At 37.0% G+C, this 14261-nt stretch overlaps 1 protein-coding gene across 1 annotated transcript; it reads left to right on the forward strand.

The window, feature by feature from the left end:
- The first annotated feature begins 4587 nt into the window (after positions 1-4587).
- Positions 4588-9195, forward strand: LOC132796107 (sodium channel protein Nach). Its single transcript, XM_060807149.1, has 8 exons — positions 4588-5035; positions 5104-5403; positions 6726-6807; positions 6869-7151; positions 7215-7353; positions 8298-8508; positions 8580-8777; positions 8845-9195. The coding sequence occupies exons 1-8, from the start codon at positions 4635-4637 to the stop codon at positions 8956-8958; spliced, it is 1728 nt and encodes a 575-aa protein (XP_060663132.1). The 5' UTR covers positions 4588-4634; the 3' UTR covers positions 8959-9195.
- Positions 9196-14261: the final 5066 nt, after the last annotated feature.

Consider the following 14261-nt stretch of genomic DNA (forward strand, 5'->3'; position numbering starts at 1 on the left):
AATGTTGTGATTACATGTAAAATTACAAAAACAAATTGCGAGCAAAGCGAAAAGCCATAAAAGCAATTACCATTAATCACACACACATACACACACACACACACACACACACACACATGAACACGCACGTTTGGACACATAGCGGCCTTTTCATACCCGCTACCCAAAGGGTAGAAGGGTATTATAACTTTGTGCAGGACATGTATGTAACAGGTAGAAGGAGGCATCTGCGATCCTATAAAGTATATATATTCTTAATCAGCGTCAACAGCCGAGACGATCTAGCCATGTCCGTCTGTCTGTCTGTCCGTCAGTCCGTATAAAACACTGCATCTCAGAGACTATAAGAGATAGAGCCGCTGCGGTTCCGCTGCGATTTATTCGCGCCGCTCGCGATTTTTTCGCCCCGCGATTTATTCGCCCAGCGATTTTTTCGAGCCGCGATTTATTCGCGCCGCTGCCGCTGCGAAATAATACCGCAATATTTTGCTTTTACTCAAAATGGGTAGCGGGTATCTCACAGTTGAGCACACTCGACACTAGCTTTCTTACTTGTTTTTGTAGCGTTTTCATAAGGTTCTCGTCGTTGAAGTGCTGCGAGGGTCCAACGGGTTTCCTGGCCGGTTCCTTCTGGCTTAGGGCTCTTTGGATTCGGTTTCAGTTGCTCAGTTCACTCTGCATTTCTTATGCAGCATTTATAAGCGTTGATTTTTGTCAACCAGCGCGGTGGATCCAACAAATTGTTGCAATTGGAAATGCGCTCTTATTCGTCTTCTGTTGCTGTTCAATTTATTTCATTGGTTTTCTTATGCTGTCCTCAAAGCGAATAAGAGTGTGCTTATTTGATGGTAATTTCATTTTAGACATTTCAGGTTTATAAAATGTATATGAATACATACTTTAAATCTATAGTTGTATCTTAAATTTATGTAAAATATTTAATATTTCATATTTATTTAGCTAAATAAATATACTTTTATTGACACTTTTGAGCATCAATATTTTGGTAGTTAAAATCATAATTAACATAACATGAAAATAATATTTTGTATGCATCTAAAATGAAATTTCAAAATCTAAAGCAACATTTTTATCATTTTTATTTATTTTGCAAAAAATACAGCCTTTATTTTAGTGCCAATTCAAGTTTAATAAGTATTTTTTTTTAAATATATGTATATATTTTTTTCAATGCATTTTATATATTTCATTTCGATTTTTGAATTTTCTTAATTTTTAAATTCATTTTATACATATAATTTTGATTATTGAATTCAATTGATTCAATTTCGATTTACGAATATTCTTAATTTTTTGTTAAAGACGACGTATCCATCAGTTGAGCACGCTGATCTTCACGCACACTTGTTGCTTTTGTGGGGCAACGTGCAACGTGCAACGTGCAACAGGCGGAGACTCACGCAGCGCTTTGACAAATGATCGCTGATAACAAAAAAGTGCAGTTTATTGAATAAGGCAAAAGGTGCTGGAGGAAATAAAGCAACTATATATGTATACAGCATACACGTATGTATGTATGTATATGTATGTACATATATATACATATATGCATGTAGTAAGTACACTGAAAAAATACAGTTGTGTTTAAAATTGTGTTCTTGAAATAAGACGTATTTAAGAACAAATTCTGAAAACTAAGAACATTAGTCTTAGAAATGCCAAATTTTCAAAATAAAACCAAAAATTATAAATTTAGGATAAACAAATTGAGTAATCCATCAAAAGTTTTTCAAAGTTGTTATTTGAGTGTTTTGTTTGCTCAGTTAGTTGAGCTGTCTCAAAGCATTCTAAATTGCTGTCTAAAGAGGAGATCTTTGGATTGAAATGCTGAGCAAATCGATGATAAAATGTCGTAAGTAAAAGTGTTCAACATACAACTGAATATCTATATAAAATGGTAAAAATTGTATTTTGCGGCAAAAAAAAACAACAACAATAAAATAATATATTATATTTTTTATTAGGATTTTTATACTTGAAGATTTTTCTCGATAAGATTTTTTTCTTATTAATGAGAACTTGGCTATTGTATCAAATGTTCCGGAAATCAGGTAAGTGGTAATAAAAAACAATAAAATATAAATAATATTATATAATTTTTTTTTATATTATAATTAGAATTTTTGTCTTAAATTTATAAGAATTTTTCTTCTTATTAATAAGAACTTGGCTCTTGTATCCAATGTTCTTGAAATCAAGATGTGTTTTCTAATATTAGGATTTTCATGTTCTTAAAGCACTTTTAAGACCAAAATTCTTAGTGCTGAGACCAAAAGCTTGAATTTGTTTTCTGTGTATGTTTAACAATAGCAACAGCAATATGTGAGTGTGAGTACGAGTTCGATTACTCGTTTTGTTTTAAGTGGGTCGCGATCTCACGACTCGCCTCAAAGATTATCCTTGACAGAGACCGAATCCGAGTCGGAGTCGGAGTCCGAGACCGAGTTCGAGTCCTCGTTGCAGCAGCAACAGCAGCACCTGTCAACAGATGAGAACGAGATGTGAAATTGCAAATTACTTGCACTGGATAATTGAGGCAGCTTTATGTGCTTGTATGCCTTGATACTGCCACATCGAAAGGAGCTCAATTGTTTCACTCAGACAGAGGTAGAGAGAGAGAGAGAGACATTGAGAGAGAGAGGGCTGCATAACGGTCTGCAAAGTCTGCCGACCACTAAACACTGAGCACTAAGCTCTGGCGCCAGCTTGAAACTCTATATGACAGAGGATGGCGAACGTTGTTCAAGTCCTTTGTGCTTTCATTTCTTTTCAGCTTTTTTTTTTTGTTGTTGCCTGTTGCCTGTTTGCTGTTGCACTTATCTGGCGGACGCAATCAGGGTCAGCAGCGTCGTCGTCGGCTCGTGATCGCCAGATCTTTTGTCCAGTTGTCCGCTCTCAGTCTGCTGCGATGCTGCGCTGCAAACTTGAAACTTGAAACCACTTCATTTTTGTCTTTACCTCAGTTGAAGCCACTTGCTGGCTGCATGTGGCGATGCCGATGCCAAACAGAGTGAGAAGACCAAAGGGAAAAGCGGCGAGGGGAGAGGGGAGTGAGCCGTGTCAGAAGTTCACACAAAACTTGTGAACCTATTGGCGGTTCGCTCTGAGTGGGCCTGAGGTATGCCAGTTGTGTACGCAACACACGCTGAGCCCAACAAAATGTCTGATCAGTTGGTGATCAGGTACACATTTTATACATATATGAAAGTTCTAATATTGCATGGCAATACTGATTTACGATTTATTGCAGTACTTCAGAACAATGCTCAGCTGTTGCAAATTATTATAAACTTAAAGTGTAACTCTATTTAGTTTTAAAATTGTTAATGTATGTACATATATTCCTAAATCGCAATCTTAAGGTAACAACAAAAATTATGTTTGGCTAAAATTTGCAATGCTTAAATCAATTAATTAAAAATGATAATTGAAAAACTAAGATTTTTGACGGAATAAACGTAAACAAGCCAAAATTTAAGCCGATAACAAAATTAATTTGAAATGGTAAACTGGAAATTTCAAACTATTAAAAAATCACAATAGCAAAAGAAAAAACGAAAAGAAAAATAAATTAAAAATGAAATTAAATGAAACGAAACGAAACGAAACGAAGTGAAATAAAATATGAAAAATAATAATGATAAAAATTAATAAGCAATCTGATGAAAGTTTCGTAGTTCTGATCTAAAATCATATCTATCAAAATGATGAAGTCCCAGAAATATTATTTACATTTGAAGAAGTTATTGTGATTTATATGCTATATTTATTTATTATTTTTATATTATTATTTATATATTTTTATAAAATTTTATATTATTTATATTACTATTATTACAATTTTTAAATTCCTAATTTTTGATATTTTATGCAATTTTATGTATAGTATATAGTATAGTATTATATAGTACTATATATTAAATGATCTACCGTGTGCAGCGCTGTCGAGCATACTCAACACTGCTCTCTTTCTTTGTTTTCTGTTTTTTTAGTATTGTGCAAAACTGCAGCGGCGCCGGAAACAAAGCAGACTGCCAACTAACTATTTATGCGAGCTACCGATTACCGATTGTCGACTACTGAATTAGCCCGGCAGCTGCGGCGATCGGCGACGCCCACAAAAACAAAAGCCACAAAAGGAAAAAAGAGTTGAACGTGCATTCGCCACGATCCTGGCCGCCATGTTGAATGGGAGAGAAAGAGAGAGCGAGAGGGAAATAGAGAGAGAGAGACAGTAAACCACCCTTTGAACCAGGGCCAGGCAAATATGGCGTGACCAGATGCAGCCAGGACGAGGGACGGAGACGGGGAAGCGTTACGCCACACTAATGAGGCATCAAGATAAGATGTGTGCGTGTCATAAACATACATCTATACTATATAAGCTAGTGTTCATATTGTGTTTTTGGGTCACTAATGCATTAACAATGAAAGGCTTTTAGTGTCCTACACAATACAACACACACTGGATACATTTTAATTGGTGCTATTGACGATTGTTGAGCAACGTTTGTCCATTCACTGATTACGCGCAGTTGCAAAAGTTCCGTTGAATCGAATCGGTCATTGGTGTCAGTTAGTTGGTGGCTATAGAGTATGTTCCTGAAACGAAAATGCCGCAAAAGATATCGTCAACACCTGAGCAAAAGGATGCGCTCGCCGCGATGAGTCGTCAGCAGCGTTTGCTCGACACTTTGATCATCTTTCGTCGGAGTCTCGTCTATCAGACGAAGGAGTTCTTTCAGAACTCAACGCTTCACGGTGTGCGCTATATTGCCGAAACCGGGCGACCAATTGGCGAGAAATTCATGTGGTTCTGCTTCACATCGATTGGCGCTGTCACCGCTCTCGTTATCATCATGAGTCTGTGGGAGAAGTTCCAAACGAATCCCACCATCACCGGTCTCGACACTGATTTTCACAATCAGAATGTCGTTTTTCCCACCACCGTGGTGTGTCCCGAGGCCGCCTTCGATCCCAACAAATCCTACAATGAGGTCTACAAAACAGTCGCGTACGTTTCAATTTTCTTTCCTCCCCCATTTAATTGTGCAGTACATTTAAAATGGAATTTATTTCTAGTAATTATGATGCTGACAAAGCTTTGGTTTATGCACCATTTTTGGATCTGCTCACTTCGCTGAATTTCGACAACATTCGAGATGCGGAACTGTTGGCCAAATCCATACCAGCGGATCTCCTCGCGGAGAGCACAATTCGCGAATGGGCGTTTCGTTCACAAATCTCATGCGAGAACACGCTTATCTCATGCAAGTATCGCGACGAAGACATCGTCTGCTGCGATCACTTTGAACCCATCTACACGGAGCACGGCTTCTGCTATGCCTTCAACAGTCGCTTCAAGTCCACGGCCAGAGAGGAGTAAGTGCCACAAGTCCTTGTCCGGGAAATATTCTTGATATGAATAAAGCCAGCAGCGACACAATTTCTTTGTACGATTTTTACATGATTCATTTTTGACTCATTTAATGAAGTTTTATCTTGACTTACATGCAAACACAACTTCACGTAGAATTCTTATTAAAGAATTATCTTGTTTTCAAATCGAGTATTGGTTAGGAGATTTTTGTTTAATTTAGTTTGTTTCATTTTAGTTAAAGTCATTAAAGGCTCGACTGTGAGATATCCGCTACCCATTATTAATCTTAAAATATACCAAAAATATATTGACAAAAAAACTAAACAAAAAACTTCTGCACAAAGGTATAACACTTTTCTAAAAATCCTTTTTATACCCGCTATCCATAGGGTAGAAGGGTATTATAACTTTGTGCCGGCAGGAAATGTATGTAACAGGTAGAAGGAGGCATCTCCGACCCTATAAAGTATATATATTCTTGATCAGCGTCAACAGCCGAGACGATCTAGCCATGTCCGTCTGTCTGTCTGTCCGTCTGTCCGTCCGTCCGTATGAACACCTAGATTTCAGAGACTATAAGAGATAGAGCTATATTTTTGTCGACAGCATTTGTTATGTTTGCACGCAGATCACGTTTGTTTCAAATTTTTGCCACGCCCACTTCCGCCGGAAATCAAAAAAATCGAATAACAAGCGTAATTTTAAAGCTAAAGCTACGAATTTTGGTATACACAATAATTACTATAGTAGTTATGATTCCTGAAAAATTGTGGTAGTTATTAAAGAAATACTTTTGTATGGACAAAAACGCCTACTTACTAGGGGTCTGAGTTGCTTTGGCCGACAATCTAGCACATTGTGCCGTCTATGGTATATTTTGAATGGTGTACTATATCGATATACCAAACATACCATTGGGTATATTCTTATTATTTTTTAGTATATTTGCCGTATATTCGGTATATTTTGAGAATAATACCGCAAAATATATTGCTTTTAATCAAATTGGGTAGCGGGTATCTCACAGTCGAGTACACTCGACTGTAGCTTTCTTACTTGTTTTTGTGTGGCTTAATTTGGTTTAATTGTTTTTAATGTATTTAATGTATAGTAGTAAGAAGTGAAAGATTTAACCTAAGTGGATAAACTGAAAATATTGAGAGAACTATATTACAATATTTGCTATAAACAAAATAGTAATTCAAAATGCAAATAATGAAATTATTCGTATTGAAAAAATCGATAGTAATATATGCCATAAATATATCATATCGAAACGAAGTATATTTCGTTCACTCTTATAATATCAATTTATCTTTTAAAGCGTTAAAACTGGCTCACCACATGATCTCTATGAGACGGACAAGAAGTGGGCGTTATTCTTCTTGCCCAACAGCACAACGCAGGTTAGTAGAATATGCGATTTCCTATATACAATTTCATAGTTTCTAAGTGCAATTATTGCAGATATTTATATTCTCGAATGAAGAATACTTTGGCGCCGATTTCAATGCGCAAATCGATTGGTCCGAGGATCAGCTGGTGGAGGTGCGCATCTCCAAGAAGAACACCTACACCACAGACGATGCGCGTCAGCTGTCGATTGGTCAGCGCAAGTGCATCTTCAGCGACGAGGTCAAGTTGCAATATTTCCCCGATGCTTACACGTTTTCCTCCTGCATGAAGCAATGCCGCATGGCCAAGGCCATTAAGCTCTGCAAGTGCAATCCGCCCTTCTACAAGCCCATTAGTAAGCGCTTCTTCTGGCTTTCCTTTGTACCATTTGAATTGAATTGAAAAACACTTTTCTTAGATAATGTACCCATGTGTGCGGTCAAGGACTTTGGATGCCTCAATGACTACAAGCTGAACATAACGAACATCCGGGATTGTCTGCAGTGTGAACTCAGCTGCTCCAAGACCGTTTTCAACATTGATAAGCTTATGAAAATGTGAGTAGTATAGATTTCTATTTACTTCTGTTGATATAAACCTTTTGCTGAATGGTTACTACTACATTAACTACCTTAAAAATTTATATTGAAATCAACTTTTCATACTGAATTCCACAATCAGAGCAACACTATAAAATTTCATTTATTATTATCATTTATCAACAATTGAGTGCGTTTGGAACTTTGGTATAAAACAGTCAAAACTTCAAGACACATTTCAGTTGAACAAGTTGAGAAGGAAATTGATAATTTAATAGTCAGTTTCAATCAATAATTAAATAGCAACAAATTACAATTTATATCTAAAAACACAACTGACAAATGACCAGCCACATTATAAGTTAACAACTTGAGAATCGCAGAGAAGGGACTAGTTATGTTGAAAACATCGTTGCGATGTTTTTCGATGTTTCAGTTGTTGTCGATGTTGAGCGATATATGGATGTTTGACAAAACTCAATGTTGCTTAATTGTTATAATTATAAGTTTTTGTACTTAAAAAAAAAGTAAACAACAATGAATTCTAAGGAAGCTTGTTGTTTGCATATATTTTAAAAGAATGAAATATGTTTTTAATTAAATTTATTATGAAATTTAACTTTATATGTGTTACAAGTTAACAAAATCTCGTCATATTAGGTCAACAACTTGAGAATCGCAGAGAAGGGACTTTATAATTTATTAGTTTATTGAAATGTGGAATGTGTTACTGAAATTCATACATTTTTGCGTAGTTGACAATTTAGCCATTTATTTATTTTTTATTTTTATATATGTATATTTTACTTATGTCATTGATTTTTGTGTGTATTATAATCGCCCGAGTCTCTTCACATCTTCCTCTCTAGTCCCGTTTGCTAGTTCTGCATTCTGTCTATCATCGATCTCTTTATCTGTACATCTAGCTATTCATTCATTGACAATTATTTCTTCTTTCTTAGCACTGATCGTGCTGAGATGCCGGGAGTGTTGGTGGAGTTCCTCACCTGGCCGATTATACGGTACAAGCGTGAGGTTCTTTTCGGCTGGGTGGATTTGCTTGTATCCTTTGGCGGTATTGCCAGCTTATTTCTCGGTTTCTCGCTGCTCTCCGGCGTGGAGATCATTTACTATTTTACGCTTCGCGCCTGCTGCATGGTCTACAAAAATCGAGTATGTTTTGTTTTTGTTGGTTGCTTGGCATATTTGTAACTCTCAATGTGATGTTCGATTTATTTGCTTAGCAAGAACTATATGAGATTGAGGAGCGTATACGACATGAGCCGCCACCGGCAATTGATCTACAGCTGAAGCTCAAATCCCATGTAAATCCGCCGAACAGCGCTTCAAGCTCCTCATCGGCTGTGCTGCAAGTGAAGCCTGTCGAGGGGGACAAGGATGCGGATCTTGGTCATTTGGCGCGACAGCGTCGAGTCGAGAAAGTAAGTAAATTTATTGTGTTTCCAATGTAAGCTTAACTGAGGTGACTTTATGTTCAAAATAATGCAGGGTTACATGAACTACTCGAAGGGCTTGTATCGCACACCCAAGGTGCTGCCTCATCATGGCTACGATAACTCCAAGGATAAATGGCAATACGATCACGGACAATATTTGCCATAAGAAAAAAAGCGAAAAACTATTTGCGGCAAGCCGCATTTGAAATACTTTTGCAGAGAAGTGGATATCTTATGTTGCATCATGATATCGTTAAACTGAAGAGAGGACTTACTCTGCAGGGGTTTCTATTAATTAGCTTACCATTTTTTTTTGTCCATTAAATACTCAATATATTGATATGCTATATACGACGTGCACTGCTCGATTGAAATGAGCTGAATATATATACTTAATACTACTTATGCGCACATCAACAATAAATATCCAGCAATTTTTGTTGTTTTGTTGTTTTGTTTTCTAATGAACTTCTCTCGCCCTGCAATTAAACAAGTTTTCATGCTGCATACTTACTTGCCTTGCCTTGCCTTGCCTTGGCTTGGTTTGCCTTAACTCAGGCAAGTTCACTGCACTGTGCGGCAGCTAGAGCTGGAGCTGGAGCTGTAGATGGAGCTGTAGCTGTAGCTGAAGCGGGAAGCGGGAGCAACAACAACAGCAACAAGAACAGTAACTAACCACGACCAACATCAGGCAAGCGAGCAACCCCAAAGCCAACCCCATCAGACCCGCCGCAACCCCTGCGCAACGTGCCGTCAACGGGCAAAGCGAAAAGCATTTTTCAGTTAACATCGTTGCCGGCTCATTGTTAATCCAGCAACCGTTGTGCCTCCCTCCCCCCCTCAATACCCCCTTCGGGCAACCAAAGCAGAGAGAGAGAGAGAGAGAACGAGACAGAGAGAGTGCCCAGAGGGTTGTGAGTTTTGCGGGTGGCGTCGGTCGGGCAAAAAACTTTCGGTTGTAGTTGTAATTGCAGTTGTAAGCCGCGTAGTACAACTCACAGTCGGTTGTATGTATGTATGTATGTAAGGCATTCAATTGCATAGCAGCCCCTCGACCCCCCTCCCGCACCAACGGTGCGCAGCCTTTGGCTAACCAAAAACCTCCTGCCACGCATTGCTGGCAATGAATGAAAGCCAAAGCTTCGTGTGCGCATGTATGTCGGCTTATGCATAATGCAATGCACAGCGCACCAACCCTGCATAGAGCTTTCAAAAGCTCAACATACGCGTGAGAGAGAAAGAGAATGCCGAAACGATCGCCTAGTGCAAAAGCTTTGAGTTCGGTGTGCGAGTGAGACAGTTGTACTGGCTGAACTACTCGAACTACGCTCGTGTGTGTGTGTGTGTGTATGTGTGGGCACATGGAGACAAACAAAACAAAAACCAAAACCAAAAGAGTTTAAAGTTCAAATCATGCAAAAGGGTTAAATGCGTTCCACATGGCAAGCAAACACAGCAGGCAATGCATTGCGATAGAGAGACGAAGACAGTGGAGTAGTGTGGGATGATGGGAGAGATGAAGAGATGCAACGATGGAGAGACCGACGACAATTAAAGGCTGTTAACGGGCATGTTGACAATGCGCACACGCCCACAAAACAGGCACACGCAAACTTGCACACACACACACACACGCACACACAAAGGGAGACACGCATACATTGGCAAAGGCATGCATAAATAAATTTAGTAAAGTTAATTGAAATAATTACGTTTGGGGAGTGTTTCCGCTGTTCCCCTTTTGCCAACCCGTTCCCGTTCCCGTTCCTTTTCCATTCTCATTCTTGCTCACGCTTCCCTTTGCTTTCCCTTTTCCCATGTCGTTCCCATTGCCGCTCTCGTTCCGCTTCGTTGTTCCCAGTGAAGTGTCTGTGGCTCCACACAACAACAACAACAACAACAACAACAATACAACTGTGTAAAACAGCAACAACAACAACAATGACTTTAGTAGTGCATTGCCACAGTGGCTCAAGTGGCCTTTGTAATCATATGCAATTGAAAATGAATTTAATATGTGATTACAAATTAATAATTTATATTTTGTTTTTCTCTTCGTTGTCATAAAATATAAAACGTGTGAACAACATGATTTCATAGAACAACATACATATTTAAAGCTTCTCATGGTTAGTTATGAACATTTTTGAAAATTCTTTCGCTAAACGATTTTCAACTAAAAATACTTTTATATAATATAATAGACTTTATCTATATTATTCTATAATATTATTCTATTTAATATTCCTATTTAACTTTCATTACATTGTGGGATAACTAAATTATTTTTATATATGTATCATATGTACATATGTATGTATAACATATATAATCTTAATTAAATGTTATTAAATTGAACTTAAAAGATTTTGTGCATTTATTTTTATTTTATAAATATTTATATGTAGACTATTTACATATATATTTATATATAGACTATGTTTATGGTAGACTATTAATATATATATTTAGATCTTATTTTATGGATTTTCTTAATAATAATAATAGCTTTTTTGTTTAATATTTTTATTTTCTTATTTCAAATTTAAAAGTAACATAAATATTTATACAACAATTGTAATTTTAATTTTAAACTATTCTATTTTTTATCAATATATTTTATTTATTTTTCTATTTTCCCTTTTAACATGTTTTCCATTTTCAATGTAGTTGAAATTCTATTCTCCTTTTTCAATGTAGTTTACTTTGAAGTTTATCCTTGATGATTTCAATTATGAAAAGTTGTAAAATGCATTTGAAGATTTCATTAATTGTGCAAGTGTAGATCCGACTTTGGTTGCGTGTATTGCGAAATACTTTCTGTGAGCCCGAAATTATAATGTTGAAGGAAGAGCGACAATGGCAATTGCAATATTCGTAATATGCCAGCGGCAGTTTTCTTCGCATTTCTTGTGTGGCAGCTCAAGGAAGTTTTTGGCGTCACATTATTTGGTTGTTTTCTCGCGCTCGCCGACGGGGCGTATACGCAACGTACAACGTACAACAACGATGGCGTTGGCGTTGGCGTGAGTGGAAACGGAAACGGAAGCGGAAACGGAACGGAACGCAACGGTTGTAGAACACAGCGTGCAGTGACTGCGAAAAAAAAATTGCACTTGTGCGAAGAACAACGCGTGGGGCAGGCAAATGAGCAGCAGAGCAGAGCAGCTGGCAGAAGGACGAAGGACACGCTGATACTCTCGTAGGCATGCAGCCTCTGATAGACAGCTTAATTAAGATTGCGAGGATAATGCGCAAATTAAGACGCTGCAGCAGCTGAAGAAAACTTAAATGTAAAAGTTTTCCCAAAAAACTTATTCCAAATGTTTGCGTTCTCGCAGGACAAGGCCAGGACCTCAGCTAAGCTAAATGCCCGACCAGTTGGGCTTTTGGCCATGCCTCTTGCGATTGTGCATCCAATAATGTTGCTCGCTGCCCGCTGCCTGTTGCCTGCATCTGTCAGGCAATGGAATAGAATTCGTATTATTTATACGTTTTTACGACCAACTTCGATTGCGAAAATGCCAGTTATCCAGCAAGCTAGCCAGCCAGCTAGCCAACCGGGCAGCAACAAGAACAACCAAAAAGTGCACATAATTTTCGATGAATTTATTGAATTAAATTTCGACTCACACAAACACTGTAAAAATGTACCAATAATGCCACATAAAACAGCACAAGCGAGCAACAACAGTGAACGACAGAGACAGAGAGATAAACAGAGAGAGAGAGAGAAAGAGAGAGAGAGATGGAGGGAGTGAGCGAAAGAGAGAGCACAACTAGCTGCATCTAAGGCCTGTTTAAAATCAACAACCACAATAGTAAGTATCATCTGTTTCTACAACAACAGTATCAATTGAAATGCGACGGTTGTTCAGCGAATAACTCAATTTACTTTTAAAAACTACTTAGAATTTTAGAAACTTTTGAAAGTTGAATAAAGTGTTAAATAAATCTAATATTGCTTGCCTAGATTTATTTAGCACTTGTTTTAATATTCGAAGTTCAAAGTGTCAAAACATATTCGCTACTTATTTTGAAAAAAATTTAAAAACAGCGGTAATAATTTTAAAATATACCAAATTAAAATACTACAAAAATACTGTAAATATACCAACGACATTACTATATTGAAAATATACCACAGAGTACAAAACATACCAGATTCTCAGCCAAAGCAAAGCAACTAAGACCCGTAGGAAGTAAACGTTTTTGTCCATACAAAAAGTATTTCTACAATTTGAATCTGATCGCAATCAAATTTTCAGGAATCACCAAGAGTATAGCTAATATTGTACCATATATACTGAAAAAGTTTTAGCTTCAAAACTTCAATTGGCGAACTTTTTTTTTTTGGGAAAAATTTATATATTTTATTATTTAACAGGTGTTCTGCTACTTTTTTGGTAGCTTGACAAGTTATACCTTATAACAAAAAAATACAAACAATTATTGCAATACTATGTATTATATATTATTATACTATATATATATATGGGTAATTCTCTGAGGGATGTCGCGTGCGAGCAGCTTTTCAGTTACAAAAAAAAACATATTCTGAAACAATTTTAAAAATAAGTAAAGGTTATTTTTATAGCTCTAGATTAGTACTTTAATTAGGGCTAAGAATGGTTTTGGAATTTTATTTCTGTTTTGTTTTCTGTTCTGATAATTGCAAAAATTAACAAATTTTATATATTTTATCGTAAAACAGAATAAGTTACTAAAATCAATCATAGCTCTAAAATTAGTACTAATCCAAAGCTTTAAGAAAAACCTTCACTTAATTTGAATATTGTTTTAGTTTATGTTTTTTTTTGTCACTGTAAAGCTGTTCGCACGCGACATTTACCAGAGAATTACCCATATTATGTTATACAAGGGACCTCGTCTTCAGTCTTTTTTTTTTGGAGCATTTCTTAGCCTTCTCGCTAATGTGTTGGGATGAAAATCCATTCTCTGAAGAATGTTATTCGATTGCTTCCGAATAGCATCGATAACCTTGGGAATTGTCGAACTTTAAAAACCAAAAAATATAAATTTTCTGTTAGATAATTTATAATATACATTATATAAAATGTAGTATCATTTTTATTCAACGTTTTTGGTTACCAATTGTTGATTTCAAATTGGATTGCTATGAATAACTTTGTTCGTACCTTAAATATCTACTGATTATATTATTTAAGTTGCAAGTTATTACTCGATTATTAGATGCATTAGAGCGACCCTCGCAGTGGGCTGTAAGTTGCAACCACAACAAAATCCATTTGGAACTGACAACATGGCAAGTGCTTCGCATCCGCTGCTCGTTCCAAGACGCAAAGAGAGAGAGTGAAGGAGAAAGAAGGGAGGGGGGAGTAGGTGCACAGTGGATGTGGGCGGGGATGCGAGTCGAAGAAGCTATGGATCCAAATGCTGTGAAGCAAAGGACGTGACCAATGCTGCTCTATTGCTTTTCATGCATTG

Source organism: Drosophila nasuta, chromosome X, assembly GCF_023558535.2.
Source record: "Drosophila nasuta strain 15112-1781.00 chromosome X, ASM2355853v1, whole genome shotgun sequence".
Taxonomy (NCBI): domain Eukaryota; kingdom Metazoa; phylum Arthropoda; class Insecta; order Diptera; family Drosophilidae; genus Drosophila; species Drosophila nasuta.

Coding starts and splice junctions, on each gene's coding strand:
- LOC132796107 (XM_060807149.1), top strand. CDS start 4,635: ATGCCGCAAAAGATATCGTCAACACCTGAGCAAAAGGATGCGCTCGCC. Junction 7,354..8,297: donor ATTGATAAGCTTATGAAAAT/GTGAGTAGTATA, acceptor CTTCTTTCTTAG/CACTGATCGTGCTGAGATGC. Junction 8,509..8,579: donor GCATGGTCTACAAAAATCGA/GTATGTTTTGTT, acceptor TTATTTGCTTAG/CAAGAACTATATGAGATTGA.